At 50.9% G+C, this 22,656-nt stretch overlaps 2 protein-coding genes across 2 annotated transcripts in view; one reads left to right on the forward strand and one right to left on the reverse strand.

The window, feature by feature from the left end:
- Positions 1-1,655: 1,655 nt before the first annotated feature.
- LOC128721539 (E3 ubiquitin-protein ligase hyd) lies at positions 1,656-17,198 on the forward strand. Its single transcript, XM_053815300.1, has 16 exons — positions 1,656-1,781; positions 2,396-3,202; positions 3,733-4,163; positions 4,243-5,419; positions 5,489-8,252; positions 8,327-8,816; positions 8,932-9,410; positions 9,502-9,697; positions 9,892-9,984; positions 10,172-11,764; positions 11,851-12,026; positions 12,385-13,967; positions 14,050-14,256; positions 14,337-14,484; positions 14,565-14,795; positions 14,880-17,198. Exons 1-16 carry the CDS (start codon positions 1,720-1,722, stop codon positions 15,090-15,092), a joined length of 10,650 nt encoding a protein of 3,549 aa, XP_053671275.1. The 5' UTR covers positions 1,656-1,719; the 3' UTR covers positions 15,093-17,198.
- Positions 17,199-17,310: 112 nt separating this feature from the next.
- Positions 17,311-22,656, reverse strand: part of LOC128721182 (uncharacterized) — a 38,216-nt gene continuing 32,870 nt past the window's right edge. Inside the window, exons 6-10 of the mRNA XM_053814944.1 lie at positions 20,361-22,469; positions 19,811-20,188; positions 19,642-19,733; positions 18,093-18,433; positions 17,311-17,808 (exon numbers count right to left, since the gene is read on the reverse strand). Coding sequence (XP_053670919.1) covers positions 17,553-17,808; positions 18,093-18,433; positions 19,642-19,733; positions 19,811-20,188; positions 20,361-22,469 — 3,176 coding nt within the window. The 3' untranslated portion in view covers positions 17,311-17,552. The remainder of the gene's footprint in view (positions 17,809-18,092; positions 18,434-19,641; positions 19,734-19,810; positions 20,189-20,360; positions 22,470-22,656) is intronic.

Here is a 22,656-nt window from a genome sequence, read left to right on the forward strand (position 1 = left end):
ATTGCATGTGCAAAATGAATTGGAGAAATATTTGCAAAATCAATCCCATCACAATATATCAAATTTGTACCGATTTTCTCAAACATTTTTCAACAATTTGCAATGTACCAACCCTGTTTCTCTCGCATACGATTGTCAATTTTTTTTCCTTAACACCCAACTGTCATGTGGCCATTCCATGTACCGACCTCATACAGCACCGTATGGATGCTGCTTTTCATTTAATAAAACCAGAAAAATCTCGAGTGAACAAGGTGACGAAACTACTAAAAACTATCTGCATGGTGTAAAAACCAATGCACTTGGGTATTATTATTAGGTGGAGTAGTAAGCGGGATTTTTCACAGTGCACTCACCGACAGACATCAGGTGAGGTGAGCGTGATAGCCAAGTAGACAGGAAAAGTGTGCTTCCGAAAGACTACTGCTCTGTATAATTGCAGAACAATTAATTCGGACGGAAGTGCTTATAGCAACACACAAAAGCAGATAATACCAGAACAGATTGGGTACCCCTAACAGAGTCACTTCCGGCCTACCATAGCATCAGAATTGTGACGGGCTTTGATGGTTCGGTCTTCTTAGCAGCTAAGGGCAGTAGTAGTGGTATATCCACGCGCTGCCATCCTGACGGTGCCGACCAATAGCTATGATGGCGGAGTAAGCTTCTAGAGACGTATTATTTCGCTCGTTTGCGAACAATTTACCCATGGTGCGAAGCACCTTCTAAGTCTGTCGTTCCTGCAAGTCAAAGGTAACGCTTTTCAGTTCTTTTTCCATGTGCTTTCGAGAGATAAAAGGCAGTACATCAGGATGGTCTTGTTCCGGTGAATGCGTTCCCACATTGGTCGAGAAAGATCTTCGACGTGGATCATTGGTCGCGTTACTCATAGCGGTGAAATCGATCTTTTATAGCTGAGTCCGAGTAGGCCAGTCGTAGAACATCTTGGGAGACAATTCTTTTCGGGTAGCTTGTGCAGAAACGCTATCGAATAGCGTTTAGAAAGTGATTGCAGAGGCAAGGAAGTTAGAAGCAAAAATTACCAGGGAACCTGTTCCACCAAGTGCGATATTTCCGGAAGTTTGAACTTGAAGACGGAACGGATCGCGTGCGGAAAACGGTATAGATAGGAAGAAATTATTGGTTCTTTTTTCGGTGGTGCCTATCGTCGGTCGTGCTAGAGTGTGCGTGCGTGTGCGTATGTGCATTCTTTCAGAAGGTCCAAAAATTTCGTGTGTGTAAAAAAATATGTAATTTACTTCTAGTGTGCGTGAAACTCAGCAGGACGTGGTTGCTGGTGTTAGTGCGTGCTCTTCTTGTGTGTCACTGACATATGCAGTTGGCAGTGGGAAGAAGAAGAAGAAGAGCAGCAGAACAGAAGCAGCAAGTAGCAAGCAAAAGGGGGATAAGTCCGTTCGCAATAGAAGAAGTGCTGTGCGAGAACGACGGCCTCGTGTTTTCCGTTGTTTGACGCACCGTCCCCATTCGGGAGCCAAACAGGTCCTATCGCGTTGACCGGACCGCAGGCCATCCAGCAGCATCAATCTGTCGATGAAGCAATCAAACGGCTGCGGCTGCGGTGCTTGAAAGACGAAATCTCGTAAATGAGAGCACCCTGTGTGTCTCGGAGCGAGCAGTAAGCCATCGGACGGTGGTGACGGTACGACGAAGGCAGTAGCCATAGAAGAAAAGCAATCGCTGAAGGTGCACTCTGCTGCAATGTCGACGCTCCATTTCGTCGTCCATCCGCTTCCAGGCACAGAGGATCAGCTAAACGAGAGGTAAGTTTGCATCGGTGGCTAACGCCATGTAGGTAATCCACGGGACTGCTGGCTGGGTTGCGTACAAGCCTTCGCGTCCGCCATTGTGGTCGTTTACAGGTTGCAGGGTACAGCCAGCATAAGCACCCTTCGGTAGTGCAGTAAAAGGGGGTGTGAATCAAAAGAATCGTATCGAAAGAATTTTTCCCAGAAAGCATGAGACTGCTCATTCATGGTTGCTGCGGTTGGAACGCTACGAAGGTGGCGCTTTGGGGGCTCGGTTGTTAAATGAATGGATAGGGTGAAAAATGAATCGAACTGTCAAATGCCCTATGACAGCACTGCGCCGCTTTGGTTTCGTATGGTTCGCTGCCGCTGTACGATGCGAGACACGAGCTTTTTTATCGCTTCCATACATTCTATTCGGTATTTCATCTACTTCTTATCCATCTCCTTGATTCATGTGTACAATCGAGAGATTTATTTTCCAATCCATCTAGTACGGAAAACGTCTGGAATAATGTACACACATTGCACTACCAGTGGATGGAAATAATTAACAACTGATGATTCTTGCGGTAGCCAATATGTTTGATAATGTTTTTAATACTTCCGTTTTCTTTCGCCTCTTGCAGAATACGCGATGTAGCAGACAAAATCAACAAGTACGGTGTCCAGACGTTACCCGGCCTCCAATCGTTGAAAGTTCCAGTCAGACAGATTGTCATTGGGCCCGCGCACCTCGGCATTCTGCTCGAGGATGGGCGCGCCTTTCGAGTGGCCTTTTCCATCATACCAGAGCGGTTGGATCTAAGCAAACAGGATGCATCGAAGTCCGGCGGAGTCGGTGGTGGAGGTGGCGGTGGCGGCGGAGGAGGTGGTGGTGGTGGAGGTGGTGCCGGTGGTGGAGGTGGAGGTAGTGGTGGAGGAGGCGGTGGTGGAGGTGTCGGAAGCCAATCGTCCGGTCAGTCTAACAACAACTCGAAAAGCACTCCCACCTCCCGACAATGTCGCTCACGTGCGCGTATAATGCGCACCAGCAGCTCGGTTCGCGCCGGAAGTGGTTCGCAAGGATCTGGCTCGCGCAGTACCGGTGTCATAATGGGCGGTGGATCGTCTGGAAGCCGCTCTATTGTGTCCGTACCGGCACCGTTCGTGCCGGAGGAGCTGGTGGCACAGGCGCAAGTAGTGCTGCAGGGCAAGAGCCGCAACTTGATCATTCGAGAGCTCCAGCGGACTAATTTGGACGTGAATTTGGCGGTGAACAATTTGTTATCACGCGACGATGAAGGCGGGGATGATACCGAAGAAGGAAGCGACAACTATGTGGCCGAGGATTTGATCTCTTTGTTGGATGGCGGCTTTCATCCGGATAATAGCGTTATAATCGACGCCGAAGCAATGTTCACCGATGATGTGTTCGGGTTTTCCAACATACGCAAGTAAGTGTTGTCAAGCTGTCGGGAGTGGCAGCACGCGGTAGTCAGAAGTAGATGACTATTTTATACTAAACAATTCTGTACAGTCAAAATAACCACCATTCTTGTAGGGAAAGAAATTCGAAATATGCTCTAACTTAGTTAAGTAGATTGCTAATCATTTGATGAAATACCACTGAAGTACTACCTTGAATCCTAACAATGCTAAATAGCAAAAAAAGATGAATTATATTAAAATTGTATGATGTTGTGTAGTAACTAATGATTGGTAATTTTAAAAAATTATGACAAAAAAACTGAAGTGGGGTTGTAATTGATGTACCTCAAGTTAACTCGCAAACCGCCGTTGGTTTGTTTTAATTCGTATGTTTTAGTCTGTTATATCCGTGCTCTGTTTCTAGCGAGAGAAAAAAAGTAAAATTTTGACTGTACAGTTTTGGAAATCTTTCAACCTTCGGCTCTTTGGAATCATAATTTCTAACAAAACTATGTACAATTTTTCGCTACCAAACTTTCATTTGCTGAACCTATAGTTTGATGTTATATAGTCGTGCTCGTAGCGAACGGAATCAAAACTCCTCTTCATCGGGTGGTGGCGGCGCCGGTGGCACTGGTAGTGGAGGTAGTGCCGGCAGCGCTGGTGGTTCGGCTGGAAACGGTAACGATGGAACGCCATCCGGAAGTCGCTCAGGAGGTGGCAGTGGTAGCCAATCCGGACCCGGCAATGGAACTGGAGGGGGTGCTGGTGGTTCAGCGTCGGCTGTCATATCGGGTAGCGGACAACCGGGAAGCGGAGGCTCTTCTGGTGCCGGTGGTGCTGGAGGTCCTTCGGGCGTATCCGGTGGTGTGGGCCTCAGTAGCGCGGAACGTGAAGGGTTCGGGCGATGGCGCGATCGGCAATACTTTGGACCTCGTCGTTGGTTCCAGAGCGGAAGGGAAGACGTTTGGGAGAAGGAAACCGGTGGTAAGTGACTATTTCTATCGTCCAGGCACATACATTTTTTTGTTTGATTGAAGTAACTAACCACGTGCTTCTGTTTCAGATTCCAAAAAGAAAGATTACTCGTCCGGATATCCACTGTGGGTGTCTGATGAGATGGAACCCTGGCCGGAGAAAGATCAACCGATACGGTTTACGGAAATCGCGTCACTGTACTCCGAGTTTATCGGAGTGACTGCTCGGGGTGAGCTGCACCAGTGGCGCTGGGCCGATGTCGAACCGTATCGCAGCAATGACGCCTCGAACGTACATCATCCGAAAACGATTCCGCTAAACTTGCTGTACGAGAAAGTCACCCACATATCGGCCACACTGATACGCTGTTCTGTTGCCACCGAGGGTGGCCGCATAGCCACGTGGATGGACGAGCTGCTGGGTTACGTCGGCAACAAGCTGGAGCATAGCGCCACAAATTATCCCGAGTTTGCACTGGATCGAATTGTTTCGCTGCACACCTGCACGCTTTACACCGTAGCCCGCACCGAGAGTGGGGAGCTGTTTTGGTGGGGCGTTTTGCCGTTTGGTCAGCGAAAACGGTTATGGGATAAGTACCAAGCGAAAGCGAAGAAACCGGTACGACCGAGTGTGAACGCACCGGAGGTGACGGTCGGAACGCAGGTGTGCATGAAGAGCTGCCCGATGTACCAGCACGGTGCGATCGGTTTTACCATATCGAACGGTGTGCCGAAAGTGGGCCAACTAATGAATGCAGCTTGGGATTTGACAAAGATGGGTCGCTTCAAACTGCTGTCGATGTCGACGTTATCGCAACAGTTGGCTGCAAGCACGCAGGGTGGCAGTACGGGTGGTCTCGGAGTTGGTGGTGGAGGACTAGGGTCGAGTTCCGGTCTGGTAGCCGGATGTGTTGCGAGTTCGCTAGGAATTGGAGCAGGTGTTGCTGGGCTCGGATCGCAGAGTGGCACCGCTGGTGGTTCTGGTGGAATGGCTGGTATTTTGGAAAAGGAATCCAAAGGTGGAAGCTCCACTGGAGGAACTACAAGCAGCTCTTCGGGATCGGGTGGGGTTTCATCATCCTCGAAGCAAGGATCTGGTAACAACAAGGAATCCACCGATCGCCTGGATATGCCTCCACCACCTTCGCCTGCTTCAAGTACGTGCAGCGACACTGGTAGCGTGACGAATTCTCACAAGCGCCCAAAGCGAATGACTCCGAAGGAAGAACCGGATCCCAAAAAGGACGAAGAACAATGGTATTTAAAGTAAGTCGTACTGCTCCCTTTTGCCCCGTAAAGGTGCATGTGTGTCATTAGGTTCGTTTCCATTTTTAGGGATGTTATCTTCGTGGAGGACGTCCGCTCTGTTCCTATCGGTCGCGTGTTGAAAGTAGACGGAGACTATGCGGCAGTTAAATTCCCACCACCACCCGGATCTGCTGCTGCTGCGTCGTTGTCCTCCAATAATGGTTCTAGCAACAGTAAGGATAAATTCGACGATAGCATTGAAGCCTGGCAAGATTGTCGGCTGCTGCGGAAGGATGATCTGCAGGTGATTAAATCCACCACGACGCCCCGCGTTCCGGATTGTTTCCAAAAGATACCACGCCGCATTGTTCTGAATCCGGCTGCTTCTTCAAGCAGTAACGGAGGCGGAGATGCGTCGGGAGGCACTTCGCAGTTGCTTACCATCGCCGTCGATCCGAAGGGCATTCATGGCATAATGAAAACAGCCAACAATCGGCTGCATTACTCGTTGTTTAATCTGAACACCGGTCGGCAGGAGCAGGATAGCGTGTTTCCAACCGATATCGGTTCGTTCCTTGGAGCCTCGTTGCAGGACGTATCGCTCACATGTGCCGGAGATAGTTCAGACAGCGTGTTGCTCTTACGTGACGGCAACCACACGATATATCCAATGGCAAAGGACTGCGTGGATGCGATCCGAGACCCGAGCTGGCTTGATTTACCACCGATCAAGTGTATCGCAGCTGCTTCGCTGACGCTGCCTTCGGTGGGCGTGAATCTAAAGTCACAAGTGGCACTTGTCGTACTGGCCCCAGAACAACAGCTGCTTATGTCGAAGATTTTGCGTTGCGACATCCAAGGCGTACGGCAGCTGCTCGTGCACATCGCTATGGAAGGCCCGGAACAAATGAGAAATACGCTAGCTGCTATCCTTGCCGAGCATACGGATGGTAACAGGAACATTATTCACGCCTGCATCAGCATGTGCTCGCCAACCTCCAACCGGGAGCTCGACTTCGTTTCGTGCATTAACACCTCCAACGGTAATGGTAACAGTGGAACGCCTAATGGAGGCAATGGCGCCGGTTCAGGAGGCGGATCTGGTTCTTCATCCGGGCTCGAATCAATTAATGTAATAACGAACACGATGATAGGCAATCGCCCCGTCAGCATTCGGGAGATCATGCGCCGTAACGTTAGCAACCGTGAAATGGAAAGTGTTGACAATTCGGTCGCTGCTAGTAACCTGCAAGCTGGCGGAAGTGCACCCGTTTCTGGTGCTTCACTAGTGCCTGGTGTCGACGACCAACCGCCAGTGCTTAGTGGAAACTCGATGCCGGTCGTCTACTGGCCGCCGGAGTACGATCCTACCAGTGGCGATGAGGATAGTCTCGGTGCACTCAATAGCGCGATGGCAGGAGCAGCAACAGGCGGTCACCAACAGTCCCAGCAGCAGCAGCAGCAACCGCAAAACCAGCATCAGCAGCATCATTCGGGATCTTCCAGTCAACAGCCATACACATCGCAGAAATCTATTGCAGCCATCGCAGAGACGTTCGTGTCCGATTCGACCGAACGGCGTCAGAATGCGCAGTTTGTGCTTCAGCTACTGTGTGAAAGTCCTGTATTGCAGCCACACCTGCGCGCGCTGTTAAGCGCGAAGGACGCTCAAGGTCAGACACCATTCATGCTGGCGGTAACCTGCCGAGCGTATCAGGCGGGTATTACGGTGTTCAACGCCATTCAGAAGATTGCGAACGGCGACGATGCAGTCCGGGACTCGATGATTTTTCCAGCCGGTTCTTCTCCGGACCAATCGCCGCTGGGAATCCTGTGCTGTAATGATACCTGTTCTTTCACTTGGACCGGAGCGGACCACATTAATCAGGACATCTTCGAATGTCGCACGTGCGGCCTGACGGGATCACTCTGCTGCTGCACCGAGTGTGCCAAGGTATGCCACAAAGGGCACGACTGTAAACTGAAGCGCACCTCTCCAACGGCGTACTGTGACTGTTGGGAAAAGTGCAAATGCAAGGCACTAATCGCTGGCAATCAAACGAAGCGCCACGAGCTGCTGTGCAAGATGGCCAACGAGACGGATCTGGTAACGCGCTTTAACTCGCGCGGTGAATCGATTCTGCTCTTTCTCATTCAAACCGTAGGCCGGCAAATGGTTGAACAGCGCCAGTATCGAGCAACGTCACGCGTTCGGTCGACTTCATCGGGCAATGCGCGCAAAACGCCAAGCCTCGAGCCAGACAACGAGATGCCAGAGCACAATCTCGAGCCGCCGCGTTTCGCCAGAAAGGCACTCGATCGGTTGCTGAACGATTGGCCAGCCGTCCGGGCGATGATCATGACCGGTGCGGAACACGAAAAGCCAATCGTTCCGAACGCGAATCAGCAGCCGTTCTACGACGACGACAACCAGCAGGTGTACCTGCAATCCCAGAGTGGCACCTCGCTGCTGGACAAATTCACCCACAGTCTGATAGTGCGCTGCAGTAGCGATCCGCTCGAGAAGCTGCTGGTGCGGCTTGTGCACGAACTTCAGAACGACACGATACCGGGCCGGATGGAGGAAGCGCAGAAGGTGGCTCGCCGGTTCGTGCGCTCTGTGGCGCGTGTGTACGTGATTTTTAGCATCGAGCGGTTCCAGAATCCAGAGAAGCAACGGAACTCTACCACGCAAACGAAGCACTTACAGGCGTACCGGCGCGTTTTTACGGCGTTGTTCAAGTTTGCCATCGAGGAGCTGGTGGAAATAGCGGATGCGTTGATAACACCGGTTCGTCTGGGCGTTGTGAAGCCTATCGCACCGTTCAGCTTGTCATCGAACAACATAGATGTGAGTATTTGCTTGGGAAGAGACGGAAAAGAGGCAAATGTATAATTGATTTTTTGTTAATTCTTTGCTCGTAGAGTACGGATGAGTTGTTCTCGGTTGAGCCACTTGCACCACCGACAAATCGCACCGGTGGAACCAGCATGGCTCAAATTGCCAATGCCACGGCTAACGTGCACCTCGGGGTTGATTCAATGGACAGCGAGCGTTCGTCGTCGGGATTCATATCGCGTATCAACATTCGTTTGCGTGATATCGAAGACAACAACGACGGAGATGCGCTTGTGCAGGACGACGGTGAAACATCCGAACAGGAAGACTTGGCCGAACGTGAGCAACCACCACCTAGACGCTCGTCGTCCTTGCGACCGGTTACAAGTGCGGTATCGATGAACGCCGAGGAAGAATCGCAGGATCCGCTACGGAACGAAGAAAACGCCCAAGGTGAGAGTGACAACGAGTACAATTTCCACGAAGCCGAAACTGAGTCCGATTCCGACGACAACCAGAGCACGCAAGATGCGCAGCGCAGTGTGCAAACCGGAGCAACCGCTGGTTCGGATACAGGTAAGATTGTTTATCCGTTTATTGCTTCTCAAACAAGAGCATTAGTCACGTTGTTGAGCATGGTAAACGTTCTCCGAGACCTATGGCGGTACTAATCAGATCCTACATCTTTCAGGGCTTAATTCGCTGTTATTTGACAACGAGGACGATTCGGGCGATTCGACCCAGCCGGATGATGAAGGATCGGAGGACGGTGAAAGTGATGATCAATCCACGGTGGATTTCAATTTGAACGATGAGCAGCTAGAGCGTCGTCAAACGCCGGGTGGCAATCAACGTAGCAATCTTGCCCCGCAGTCGATGCAATGGGCCATTCGTAACCGTGAGACTGTTGCCCCGGAACGAGTACGCTTAGCTACGGGCAGCTCCAATCTGGTGTTCATCGATCCGAGCTCATTGCGTCGGTCGACGGCAGCCGTGACATCCGCACAGCAGCAGGAATCACCGACGATGACAACGACGGCCAGTGCCCTTGCTCGGGCGTTCGGCATCATACTACGGCAAATATCCGAGTTGATCGGTATGCTGCCGACGAGCATTAGCGGTTCTTCATCAGTTCTCGATGTGACACACCAGGATGCCGTTCAACTGCAGGTAAGTTAAGCGTACACTCAGCTACCGTTCAGCAGAAGAGTTCATATAATAACCACAATTGCTGGATCTTTTCTTGCTCGCTATACTTCAGATGTACGTAGAAAAACGATTGAAGTCAACCTGGGAATGGATATTAACCGTGATGGAAGCGACCGAGGCGCAGCTGCGATTCGGTGCCTCATTGACTGATTCGACTGACCCTTCGCACCCTCTGCATCCACTCAACGTTCCGACTGCATCGAGCAGCAACGAAGGTTCTGCTCCTTCTGCGATGATTGGTGTCACTGGTAGGCATTTTTGTGTTTTTTTTTATCAAATATCAACTCTTAAATCATTTTTTGTGTAAACTTAAAAGGATCAAGTTATATGGAACATTTATTCTAATTTCTGCCACAATACATTTCAACATTCAATCATGAGTTCCACGATACAAGCACTAATTAATTGTAAATTGAATTTATTTTTTTCTAAATAATTCTAGCAAGCAGAAATAGAGCCACTATTAGTACACTGGGAACATCGGCAACTACGCGCAACTTGGGATTTGCTGATAATGATCGAAACACACGTGATGGTACGTTATAACGCCATAAATCTTTATATTAGAGCTGTTTTACGTAGCTTTATTGGCGTGGTAGTGGGTAGTTATTTAGTAATATCTTTATTCAGATTTATTCAAAATGCTATTCCAAAGCAAAAATTGTTTGCATAATAACTTAATGCAAAGTTGGTGCTACAATAATATCTCTTTGTCTCCGTAGGTGGATCGTCTTTGACTGCCGACTCGGAATCTAGCAGACGTGATTTCCTTACCTATTGCCTTTCGCTGATGCGCGCACATAACTCGGAACACCGTGATTCGTTGCCTGTGCTGGACGTTACGGCTCTTCGCCACGTTGCATACGTGCTTGATGCAATTCTGTTCTACATGCGCGCCACAAATGACTGCGAGCTCGACCGAACGACGACCGGTTCGAACGTGTGGGACGACCAGGACGAGAACGAGAACGAAGAAACGGAAGAGGACATCTCTACCTCGATCGTCATGGATACCGATTCGGTCGATGACGACGTGCTGACTCGACCATCGCTCGGACGCCGGCATTCGTTCTTCCAGCGCTCCGATTCGACGCTGTGTCTCGGTTGCCCAGCACCGGATCCGTTCAATACGCCCCTTACGGAAGCTCTGCCGCTGGCGGATCAGCCACACCGTTTGCAACCGACCGCCAAGCGAGAAGACTTGTTCGGTATGCCAAAATGGCCGATTACGTTGGCACCAAGTGGCAATGGAAGCGGCAATGTCAACCCAATGAACTCTTCCTCCGATGTTGCAGCGTGCTCTACGATGGGCACCAATCTTGAACTGCCACCCGTTCGACTGAGCCTATCGTCTTCGATTCGGAATGAAGTTATAAGTACGGGCACCACCGGCATGATTGTCGATCTGGCGGACACTCTGTACGCTGTGCCGCAACAGCCGCAGCCGCCAAGTCAAGATGCATCCGTCTCGTTCATTGGAAGTGGCACTCCAACCTCTCCACCAAACACGGACTCCCGTGTGAGGGTAGAAATTTCTCTTCCCGTAGGAATTTACGAGGCCGCCAGCGGAACAGCGGTGGCCACCGGAGTGGCGACTATTGCAGGAGCATCTTCCTCCAAACAGCAACAGCAGCAGCAACAACTGGAAATGGACCCAAGCGGTAGCGGAACGACGGCTATGGCAACCGCATCCAGTAGCGGCGGCAGTAGTCCGCCAAAGGCTGGTGAAACGCACTCTCCGAAACCACCGCCACCACCACCTCCACCACACGGCGGCGGCGGTAACAGTAGTGGAAGCAATAGCAATAGCGGAGGAGGCACCAGCGGTACCAGCACGTCGTCCTCCTCGCCATTCTCCGAGGTGTACTACAAAAAGAATCGGCTGTTCTACCTGAAGAACAACAAGTACAGCGAAGAGTCCGACGTCGATGAAGTGAGTATCAGCTCGGATGAGCCGCAGGACTTGTCGCAATCGACGTTTAAAATCGATGTCGATACGGATCAGGATCACGATGAGCTGTCGGAATCGGACTCGGAGGACTCGCACCAGCACTCTTCGACCGCGGCCAAGCGCCAGAAGCTGGACGATGCGGACGCTAGCGGCGGGGACATTGGGAATGATGAGGTCCCTGCAGTATCATCGATACCGCTGCAGCAGGGAAGCGCAGACGGCATGATAAGCCAGCAGCAGATGCACCAGCAGCTGCAGGAACCGTCATCGGCGATCCGGCCACCGATTATCGTCACCCGTCGTAAGATGGCGATGGTGGCCGCCGGAGGTCCCGGCAGTGGTATGGATGCGTCGATTGTTCTAGGTGGGTTATTCTTAGCGGAGATAAACTATTCAATTTTGAATGGTCCAGTGCTAATCGTGGTTGGTATCATTTGATCGTGCTTGTAGGACAAGGCTCTTCATCAGCTGACGTGCTGGCCAGTGATCAGGTAGGCGGTGCTTCTTCTTCATCGTCGTCAGGCCCAACTGTTTCATTCGCCAACCCACTGGTGACGATCGGAAATGTACCGGCAGGATCTTCACCCGGCAAGAGTGTAATTGTCCGCGCAGGTTCTTCAGCCACGGTACGTCTATGTTTCTCGGCGTGTTTAGCAAATAGCGTGAGCCTTTTTCTGTCGTCGTGAGCATTGAGCGTTTACAGATAACGAAGAAAGCTTTTATAGAAGTCGCTTTCTTTCACTTACTGCTCATAGACTATGGCATTCGATTGTCCCACTTTCTGATGACTTCTAATGTGCTAGAGATTTTGTTTGCCTAGAGGACAGATACGGAGTGGACATAAGGTTGCATTTTGTTCGCTTTACTATAGCCTTTTGGGTTTTTCATGAGGCTTTAGATTGCGAGCTGTTGGGGGAATGCTCATCATGGAACATATTTGTATTGCAAACGCACGTTTTAATTTCGTCTCGTATTATTTTGTAGGTATTTGCAACGGGCCACGTCGGAAGTGGCAGTGGCAGTAACTCCGTCGACCTCATACAATCAGCCGAAGCCATGGACATACAGGAAATATCCGCTCACGTAACGGTCGAAACAACGCCAAACGTTGTGCCAACGGCGATACAACCCGAAATGCCACCACGAGGCATCTACCTGCGTGGTTCGTCGGCAATGCATTCGTCCATCCTGTCGGATATTCTGCTGGGCCGCTGGCGCCTCTCGTTGATTCTGTTTGCCCGCGTGTTCCTCGAGGACGTCGGAGTTGAACCGGGCAGTGTCATCTACGAGCTGAACGGATTCCCTGTAAAGGAAACCAAATTCAGGCGCTACATGGAAAAGCTGCGATGTACCACTCAGAAGGACTTGACGCTGTTGAAGATGGAGCGCAACCGAGCAGCGCTGCTAACGCAGACGTTCAAGGAGCTGAACACGTTATACTGCAATCGGCGCGTCCAGCAGCCGCTCGTGTTTAATCGGGTGAAAGTAACATTCAAGGATGAGCCCGGTGAAGGATCGGGTGTTGCGCGAAGCTTCTACACCGCCATTGCTGAGGCTCTGCTGGCAAACGAAAAACTGCCCCCGCTGGATACGGCGCAAACACCTGCTAAATACGGCGGTGGACCATTCAACAGTATGCTCCGGCATCGGGGCAGCAGTAGCGGTGGCGGAGCAAGCGCTAATGCAGGTGTCGGTGGAAACGTTGGTGCTGGTGGTAGCGGCGGAAGTGGCGCAGGTGTCGGTGTATCTGGAGGCGCAGGAGGTAGTGGCAGTGGAGGTGGTGGCAGTAGCAGTAGCTCCCGCCGGGGTCTTTCTAGCAAGCAGCCATTATGGCGCCCGAATCGCGAATCTCGTAAAACGCTCAACTACGACGCTAGACCGTTCCGGCCGGCAAGCGAACTAATCGCCCAGGGTTTGTCCGGTCCCGGTGGTAACAGCAACAGTAGCCCCTCCTTCATGAACGTCGGCGATGGTCTGTCAGTGCAACAACAGCAGCTCGGTGAGCGGTTGTACCCGAAGGTGCAACAACAACACCCTAACAACGCAGCCAAGATAACGGGCATGTTGCTGGAATTGCCCCCGACGCAGGTGTTACATTTGCTGGCGTCGGACGAAAACCTGCGACAGCGCATCGGTGAAGCGGTCGAAATCATCCTCCAACGGCAGCGGCTTGAAATGGAAAACCTCGCAAATGGCGGCGGTGGTCAATCGTCCTCCTCGAGTGGTGGTTCCTCGTCGGCGCAAGGTGTTCCAAACTCGCTCGGTGGCTCCGTATCGTCGGCTGGTGTCAGCAATGTCGGTGTAGGCGCTACGATGGGCTCGGTAGGACCAGGAACGGTCGGAGATCAAGGTATTAGCGGTGGCAGTGTCAACGCCCCCGGTGGATACGGCGGTTTGGTTGGCCAGGGAACGCCAACGTTGTCGAAGAAGGGCGGCCCAGTGTTGCTGCTGGATGATTGTCAGATGGACGCACCATTGTTCTACACACCCGGCAAGCGCGGTTTCTACAGTCCTCGGCAAGGATATCCTTCCGGTGAACGGATGAACGCATTCCGCAATGTGGGCAGGTATGTGGCGAGTGAAGGCCAGTGGAAGGCTTGTTGAAGAGAGTTAAAACACACTACCGTTTCCTTTGCCATTTTCTTGCAGGCTGATCGGATTGTGTTTGCTTCAAAATGAACTGTTTCCGCTCTTCCTGCAACGTCACGTGCTGAAGTTTATTCTCGGACGACAGACCCGCTTCCACGATCTAGCGTTCTTCGATCCGGTGGTGTACGAGTCGTTGCGTCAGCTCATCAAAGATTCGCAAACCAAAACAGGCATCAGTATTCTGCAGAGCCTGGAAATCAACTTTGTGTAAGTAGCAACGATTTCTGATGTAGACCGGTGTTAAGGCAGCGGGAACTAACCTGCGTGTGTGTCGCTTGTTTTTACAGGATTGACCTTATGATGGAGGAAGGCTCGGGAACGGTCGAGCTCGTACCGGGTGGGCGAGATATTCAAGTAAATGAACAAAACGTGTACGATTATGTGCGCAAGTACGCCGAGTATCGCATGATAAAAACCCAAGAGAAGGCTTTAGAGGTAAGCACATCGATATTACCAGACGTCCCTGTAGGACTATGTGGTGAGATTTCCCCTAATTGTGGTTTGATCCTTCATAGGCAATCCGTTCCGGTGTGTTTGACGTGTTGCCCGACACGGCCCTGGACCAGTTGACGGCGGAAGATCTGCGACTGTTGCTGAACGGTGTAGGCGACATCCACGTGGGGACCTTGATCTCCTACACGGCGTTCAACGACGAATCGAACGAACCTAGTGAAAAGCTGACAAAGTTCAAGCGCTGGCTGTGGAACGTGGTGGAAAAAATGAGCAATCTAGAGCGTCAGGACTTGGTGAGTGGTGTAAATGGCTATTCGACGTCAAAAATTGCTTGCTTATTACGATTCTTGATTACTCTCCTTATGTACGCGTGTTAGGTGTATTTCTGGACTGGTTCGCCTGCGCTGCCCGCGTCCGAGGAAGGATTCCAACCGATGCCATCGGTAACGATTCGCCCGGCGGACGATTCACATCTACCGACGGCGAACACCTGCATCTCCCGCCTATACATCCCACTCTACTCGAGCAAAGCGGTCCTGCGGCACAAACTCCTGTTGGCGATTAAGACGAAGAACTTTGGGTTCGTATAAGATAGAGAGTTCGTTTCCTCCGAGCGATGGAGAGAGAAAAGGATAAAAAGGACGAGAAAAAAAAGTATGCTTGGTAGTAGTACGAAATCAGCTAAACTAAACAAAACGCCACAGATAGATCTTCGTCCGAAGACGGAAAGCTTGTTTCCTTGTATGCAAACGAGATACTAGAAAAGACGTAGACAAGACGCGCGAAGTGGTGAACGATAGAGGAGCTAGAGATGTGGCACTATTCGCCGGTCTGCTGATCAATTTTCTCGTTTTGCAAACACAGTCGCTTTTAGATGTTAGTGTTGTTTTTTTTTCTTTTCTTATGTTTTGTTCCACCCAGCAGTTGGTCATCCCTTTGAAGTAAAAAAATTAAATGAATTTCCCTCCCTTTGCCTGCGAACGGCCTTTCGAGTGGACAAAGCTATAGCTTAAGTTTTTTGTGCGTATTATTTAGGGTGATACTAGCATAAACTATGTTTATCAGATGGAAGGAATCGCCTTCCTTCTTCGCCTTGCGTTTTGGCTTTCACTGAAGCGCGAGTAGAAAACATTATCTTGGCAAAATGGTGCAACAACGAGCATAGATAGCTGTTACGAAAATACTACGAACACACACACACACACAACACGCTGGAATTGGTCGTAGCGAATTCGATAACAACTTGTATAACATGTAACTCCACTTGCGGAACAACGTTAGTCAGGCAAAACGTTACGAGAGTCAACATGATAGCGAACATGGTACTGGCGTACCTACAATGGATGTTCTGCTCGTGCATGAGAGCACGTAATTCCATCTTATCCCTGGGCTCGTTTTGTTTCAACGAATCCTGTGCAAAATGTAATGCTTGATTTAGATTATAAACCGTTTTCATTTCATTGTTCAAGAAAAACAAAATGAATAGCGATTTTTCGTCACGAAAAGAAAAAGAAATATCGTTCTACTAGCGGTACTAATGAACGAGCAGCGAAAGATGGATAGCTTGAAGAAGAAGAGCGTTCGAAGAAAAATCGAGACAAAAAGAGTGCATACGAATGTAGTTTTCGAAACTAGGCAAGCAATGCAGGGGACGTTACAATACCCGTGAGCAGTTGGTGGAAAATATTATAACAAAATCGATATCTTTAAATATAGACATATATTTATAATCATATATACACAACACACTGGTGTGCGTATCGGGTGAATAGGGGGCGCGCGTTGCTTCTGTGCGGAAAAGGGGGCGAACCGCGAACAAATCTCTCGATCGAAGTGTAACGTCGGGGTTCCGGCGGCAACGAATGGTGGACAATATGCAAAGCATCAGCCCCGCGGATAGTGATAGCAGCAACAGAGGACGATGCAATGGGGGGGAAAATTGTGAATGTCCTGTTTGTGTAGATAGAGCAACGGCAGCGCAGACCGCGAGAGAGCCACGGGGGAGCGGGACACACACACACACACACACTTGACAGATCGAATGTGGAACGGACGGAAGGCGAACGAAGGGTGCCTGCCGTCTGCCTTGGGAGCGAGATAGAATCGGAAATGGTAGCCAACAGTGGAGCAACTTGTTGGGGGATTATTTTGCGATCGATCTGTCATCGAAGGACCTTTCTTTCGACATCCGAGGACCTATGAGGGGGGTAACGCATTTGCACGGAACCACGAACCACATATCGAAATAGTCGATCGTTCCGCGCAGATGCCGCTCTTCTTTAGTCACCCGGTTAGTTTTGTTGCTTTATGTTTTGTTTTATATTCTCATTAGTGTCCTCCTCCTCGGCTCCCGCTCTTTATTACGTTTATTATTTCACCGTGGGGTAAAGTTTAGTAACGCTCCAATGAAGAAAGGGATAAGGAAAGTGCACTAGGAAATGCATTAGGAAGTAGGACTCGTAAGGACAATTTGCGTCAAAAGTTACACAAAACGCGACCGCACATTTATGTATTCCAAAAGGCTCTGTACCATAGGCAACCAGCACCCTCTCAAGAGAAAGCGATGTGTGAAAAAGAAAAATAATACCGCCATCCCAGCGGAGAAAGGTAAGCGAAGCGGACACGGTTGGAAAACGATATATTAAAAAAAAATTATCAATTTTATGGAATATAACCACACTCGGTGTGTCAGTTCATTGTTTGCATCATCCCCGTCGCATCCTTAGAAAGAAAGAGCGTGTGTGTGCGAGCGTCATGTTCGGATGGCGGAAATCATAACGCAACGCCATGTGTGCTATATACGTTGAGAATAATACCCTAGGTGTGGTCTTGTTTTTTATTTTATTTCCTAAAATTCTACGCCCTAATTTACACTAAGAGAAGAGGAGCATGGCAGCAACGACTGCCCACTCATCATTGAAAGGAAGGATTGTTTTCAACTAGTAGCGATGTGAAAGGAGACACCGAAGGATGCTCGATGCTCTGCTGACCGCTTCCGCCACACACACCAGACCTGAGAATTGTGTCGTCTACGTTTGTTGTCCGCACGTTTAAGAGAAGTATGGCTGCGTGCGGGTGTAGCAGACGTGGTGCCTTCGCGTTACATCCTTTTCGCTCATGGTCGGTACCCTCGGTTTAATTTCCGGTGCGATCGCGTTACCCATGATCGACAGGCATCCGGTTGGCATGAGCGATGATGGAGGCGCATGGTGTTGCTGCTGCTGTTGCTGCAGTTGTTGACTTTCGAGTGACATTCGTCGCGCATTCGCATACGGTTGTTGCTGATGACCACCGTAGTACGCGTTACTATGGAGATAGGGTGAAGGCAAAAAAGAAAGAGTAGTACACTTTAGTAAGGATATCAACTGTCACCCGAGTTTGGAGGTTGATTCGTGTGTTTGTGTGTGTGTGACGCTAATAGAATAGGCCGAAGAAAAAAAAACGTATGCTGTTGCGAATTTTGAAAGCGCCCTCTGGCGGTGGAAAAGGATAAGCGTCGAGCTCTAGCAAGCTAGCCGGATCCTAAGAGAACGAAATGAAAGCGTGCGTGCGTGGCTCCTGCCGGGGACCGATGACGCAATGCAATTTACCCATAGTCTTCTAGGTGGTATGATGGTTCGGGATGATGAAAGCGCTGCGATGGATGCTGCTGTTGGGACGCTAGTGAAGGTGAGGATGATGAGAGGAACTTTCCACCGCTCCCATTTTGCAATGTGGGATGGAGTACTTGTGCGGAAGCCTGAGGAAGCAGCGGGTTGGTGGGGCGTGACCGTGCACCGCGCCCTCCCGCCCCCATCGTCGTCGTCGCCGTCGTTGGACCACGCGGTGTGAACTGCTGGTGATCCTGCGCCATCTGATGCTGGTGTGATAGCTGATGGTAGTTGTTTGCGACGGTGCGCGTTGCTGATGCTACGACGCTGCATTCCACCGTCTGTTGTGTTGTTGGGTGAAAGGCGTACGTTGGTGTTGCGAGTAACGAGAATGAAAACACATATGAGGCACACATAAGAATGGAGGTAGCGTTCTGGAAGGCGTCATGGAGATGATGAAGGGGTACTAGCACAACAACAACGACAACAACATAAACGCAACGATCGAAGCGATCACACATGCCTAATGAGTCTGTAGGTACGTTTAATGCCGTTAATGGAGCCTTCGGCAAGGACGATATAAGCGTGACAACGCAAAAAGATAGAAGGACGAGTCATATTGAGTGGTATGATCATGTTGATGACCAGCAATGGCGATCGTTGCTGGTAGTGTTAACGTCACATATGCACGATCTACATGAAACAGAGAGCCAAAAGGCTCAACAACACGATACATCAAACCACATGGAGGCGTAATGATTGGGCTGGGCTGATGGTACACAAAAGGCAATGAGTTGAAAGAGCGCCATTTTCCAAGCAGCCGGAAGGAAAAATGTCACTTAATGAATGGGCTGATGGGCAACAACACAAAATATTGCCAAAACATGAACAAAAAAAAAACGATAGACACATACACACACATACACACACATACAAAAACAACGACATTGAAGGATACGGATCACGCCGTCCACGGTCTAACGTCCACAGAAGCACAATGAGCAGCAGAGCGATGGTACATTGAGTTTGAGTTGGAAAATGGCGAGAGAAAAAGAGAGAGAGAGTGAAAAAACAATCCAATTTTGTTTACCTAACCATTTTAGTAGGGGGTTGAGATGTCGGCCACTCGGGTCTGCCACAAATGCTACTAATCTCATGATCACGATCAACCAGATGGAAAGGACTCCCCACTCGCTGGCTATGGCCCTCGAAAGGACATTGCGTGAAGGATAATGGATGTTTGTGGTCAAGTTCCCAAACAAACAGCTACAACGGAGATGGAGTGAAACGAGACCTTCGTCCTTTTAACTCATGTCTTCAGGAGACACACAAACAGCAGGACACATTACACACACCCAACGAACATACACACACACACGCACGCACGCACGCACACAGTGAAGGGCGCACACTAGTACTGGGTGGCCGAAACATGGCGGTTTCGCTGGTGAAGCGAATTGGGTTGCATTTTACGCGTCACATGCGACGTGGAGGGCGCCAACATCGTGGAACTGCCCGCTACCAGTGCCGGGGTCGCGCGTTCCGGTACCTTGATCGCTTTCCTCGCCGTCGGTCTTGCCAAAACGTTGTGCCCGGGGCCAACATTCGGAAGACGATAGTCCTTGCCAGTGCCACCAGCACCTGAGAACAAAAAGAAAGGTTAAGGTGAGAGGTGTTAGTTAGCTACAGGACAGTTCTCGAGTGTTTGCGTCACGAACCTGTTCCATCGGAGCGCGTTAGGTTTCGCCTAGGATTCAAAGAACCCGGTGCCTGAGAGGATGGCGGTGGTAGTGCACCCGCCCGGGATGTACTTCTGCTCATGCCAGAGTATCCAACACCCTCTAGCAGATCATCCGTATCCACGGGTCCGTACTGCTGCGTCTGTGCTCGATGTCTTCCAGCTATGGTTCCCAAGGGACCCGACGATTCCTGACTTCCGTGCAGACTCGATGTAACCGCTGAGCTGGTAGCCCCAGTCAAGGTTCCCGATTTACCACCGGTTTGACCACTTCCAGCACCCTTAGGGAAGCTCAAACGCATCTCAACGTCCGGTGCCATCTCGGGGTTGTAATTCCCAGCCACCGTCACCGTCCAGCCTGTTAGGAAGTAAGTGGAACAAAACGAAATAAAAAGTACGAAATAACGTTAGTACCACGCCATGGACGCATTTCGGTTCTCAGCAGAATGACAACTGCCCAACCCACAGGACAGTCGAGAGGAGAGTAGAGAGAAAGAACAGATCGCAGACTGTCGCACGCAGGGTTGTACCTTGGTTGGAGCTCGTCTGCGTGATGCCACTGACGATGTTCGACGTCGTCGTAGTACCGGCCGTTGAACCTACTGCTGCAACTCCACTGCCCGATTTTAGTGGGCTCAGATCACTGCAACTACCGGCCGATGCCAGCAGCACAGCATCAGGAGCACACTGAGACTCCTCAGGAAGCCCTCTAGTGGCCGCTTTACGCCATTTACTACCCCATCGGCTAGCGCTCATCAGCTTCTGGATGGCCAGCTGCGAAAGATTACGTTCGCTGTTCGTCTTCCAGCGTGTGGCCGCTCCAGGAGGTTGTGTCTGAGGTTGCTGCTGCTGCTGCTGCTGCTGCTGCAGGTGTTGCTGTTGTGGGATCTTCACTTTAAATGGGCTCGCATTAGGGGTGCTATCTGGCGTCGAGTTATCCTCGGATCCTCCATCTGAGGTGGTCGTCTCGTTGTCATAACCATGCGTTTCTGCCGACCCAATTGTCGAGACCACGATTGCTGATGTCACCAGAGGGGCCTCTTCGCAGGCACTCTGAGGTGGCAATCGTGGTGGTCGACTACTCTCTAGACTTCCCGTCTGCGGGAGGCTCAGTCCAATTTGGCGTTCTTTCTCCTTCCGATTGGACGCCGATTCCTTCACAGGTTTCGGTGGCACACGAATCGGAGCTCGCAGCTCATTTTTGATTTCCTTCTGCACGGACTGCACCAAGGTGTTGGCTCGCGTTAGGCTGTTTGTGTGTTTCGGTCGATTTAGCACACCACCCGCTGGAGGTTCAGCGGATGGTCGTTTTCGGCCCAGTTTCGGTGTTAGACCTGCACCTGGTGGTGCTGGAACCGGTGGCAGAGGTTTTTGTGGTGCTCCTTCATCCGTGTGTCCTTTCGTCGCGGTGACATGCCCAGTGGAAGAACGTTTCGGTGGCTTTTCTGAGACAGGTTCCGAAGTCTTACCACTCTGTTTGCCACCTTTCACCGGGTCTACGATGTTCTTCTTCGCCGGTTCAGAAGGTCTTCGGGCAGGATCTCCCCCACCAGCGGTGGGTTTAAGCCGTGTCAGTGAGCTCTTCCGCACGGGAACGGCTATCTCCTGCAGGGATGGTGTCGGTGTCAGCTCGGCGATCGGTGTCTGTGGTGAAGGCGGCACAGGTGACGTCTGTATGTTGGGTGGTGTCGGTGGAGCTGGGAAACTCCGTGTAGGCGATTGTCCAAGCTTAGCTCGACAGTAGAAGCACCCCTCGGTTGCAGGTTTCGTGTCACTAACTCCACTTGCACCACGCCGATGTAGCTCAGGATTGCAGAAGCAACAAGACGAACACGTGGTATCAGAGGTCTTGGGCACATCTGACGCTGTACCGATGCTTGTGGTGCGTTGTCGGTGCCACGACCCACCACGAACCAACTCATCCAGCGAATCAGCCGTCGAGAGTGGTGGAACATGTGGACACAGGGCATTAGAATCAAGCCCAATCAGCTCACCACCCCCCGTTAGAGGCGTCCGATGGATCGACGTCTCGTAGTACTCGATCTTCGACTGGATCACCTTACAATCACCCGTCTGGAACACCTGCCACGCGTTCTCCTCCCGTATCTGATGCTGGTAAGGTGCCGGAGGTCCACTACTGGCCGCGACAGTCAACGGAAGTCGATGTTGCTGGGCACGATACGCCAACTCCACCTGAGGATCTTGAGGATCTTGCGTCACCCTGTGCCGGTGATTCTCGAGCATCGTTCCACAGTAACGCAGGGCCGTCGAAGGCATCGAAGGAAGCGAAGGGCCCGATCCAGACGAAAGCTTCGTGTTGAGGCTATCCGTCACGAAGGAGTCCGCCGCTGGTGACCGGAATCGCGTATCCCTATCCCCATCGTCGCCGTTGTGGTGGTGTTGGCGTTCTACACCGTCACCGAAAGCGATACCATAGCCGGGGGTGGGATTAGAAATGGCCGACATCAACGGCGCGTGATCAGGTGTTCGATCCTGCTGTGCTTGTTGGCCGATCACCAAAGGCACACAGTTGCCAGTGGTGATCGTACGAACCACGCTTCTACCGGTGGTGTTGTGCAGTGAACTATGGGAAGGTATTTGCTCTAGTGCGCCACGTGGCACGATGGAAGGGCTCGTGTCTGAAACATACGGAGGGACCGAAAGGGACACACACACACACACGCACGCACGCGCAGTGTGGAGTGGACAGGTGTATTTACAATCTTCCGTGCCGTTGGTTTTGGGCGTTGCAGGACCTTTTAGGACCAGCTTGCCAGTACAATGATTGAGTTTTGTGCCGTTCGAAAAAGACCCCCGATGGGAAGG

The sequence above is a fragment of the Anopheles nili genome, chromosome 2 (genome assembly GCF_943737925.1).
Source record: "Anopheles nili chromosome 2, idAnoNiliSN_F5_01, whole genome shotgun sequence".
Taxonomy (NCBI): Eukaryota; Metazoa; Arthropoda; class Insecta; order Diptera; family Culicidae; genus Anopheles; species Anopheles nili.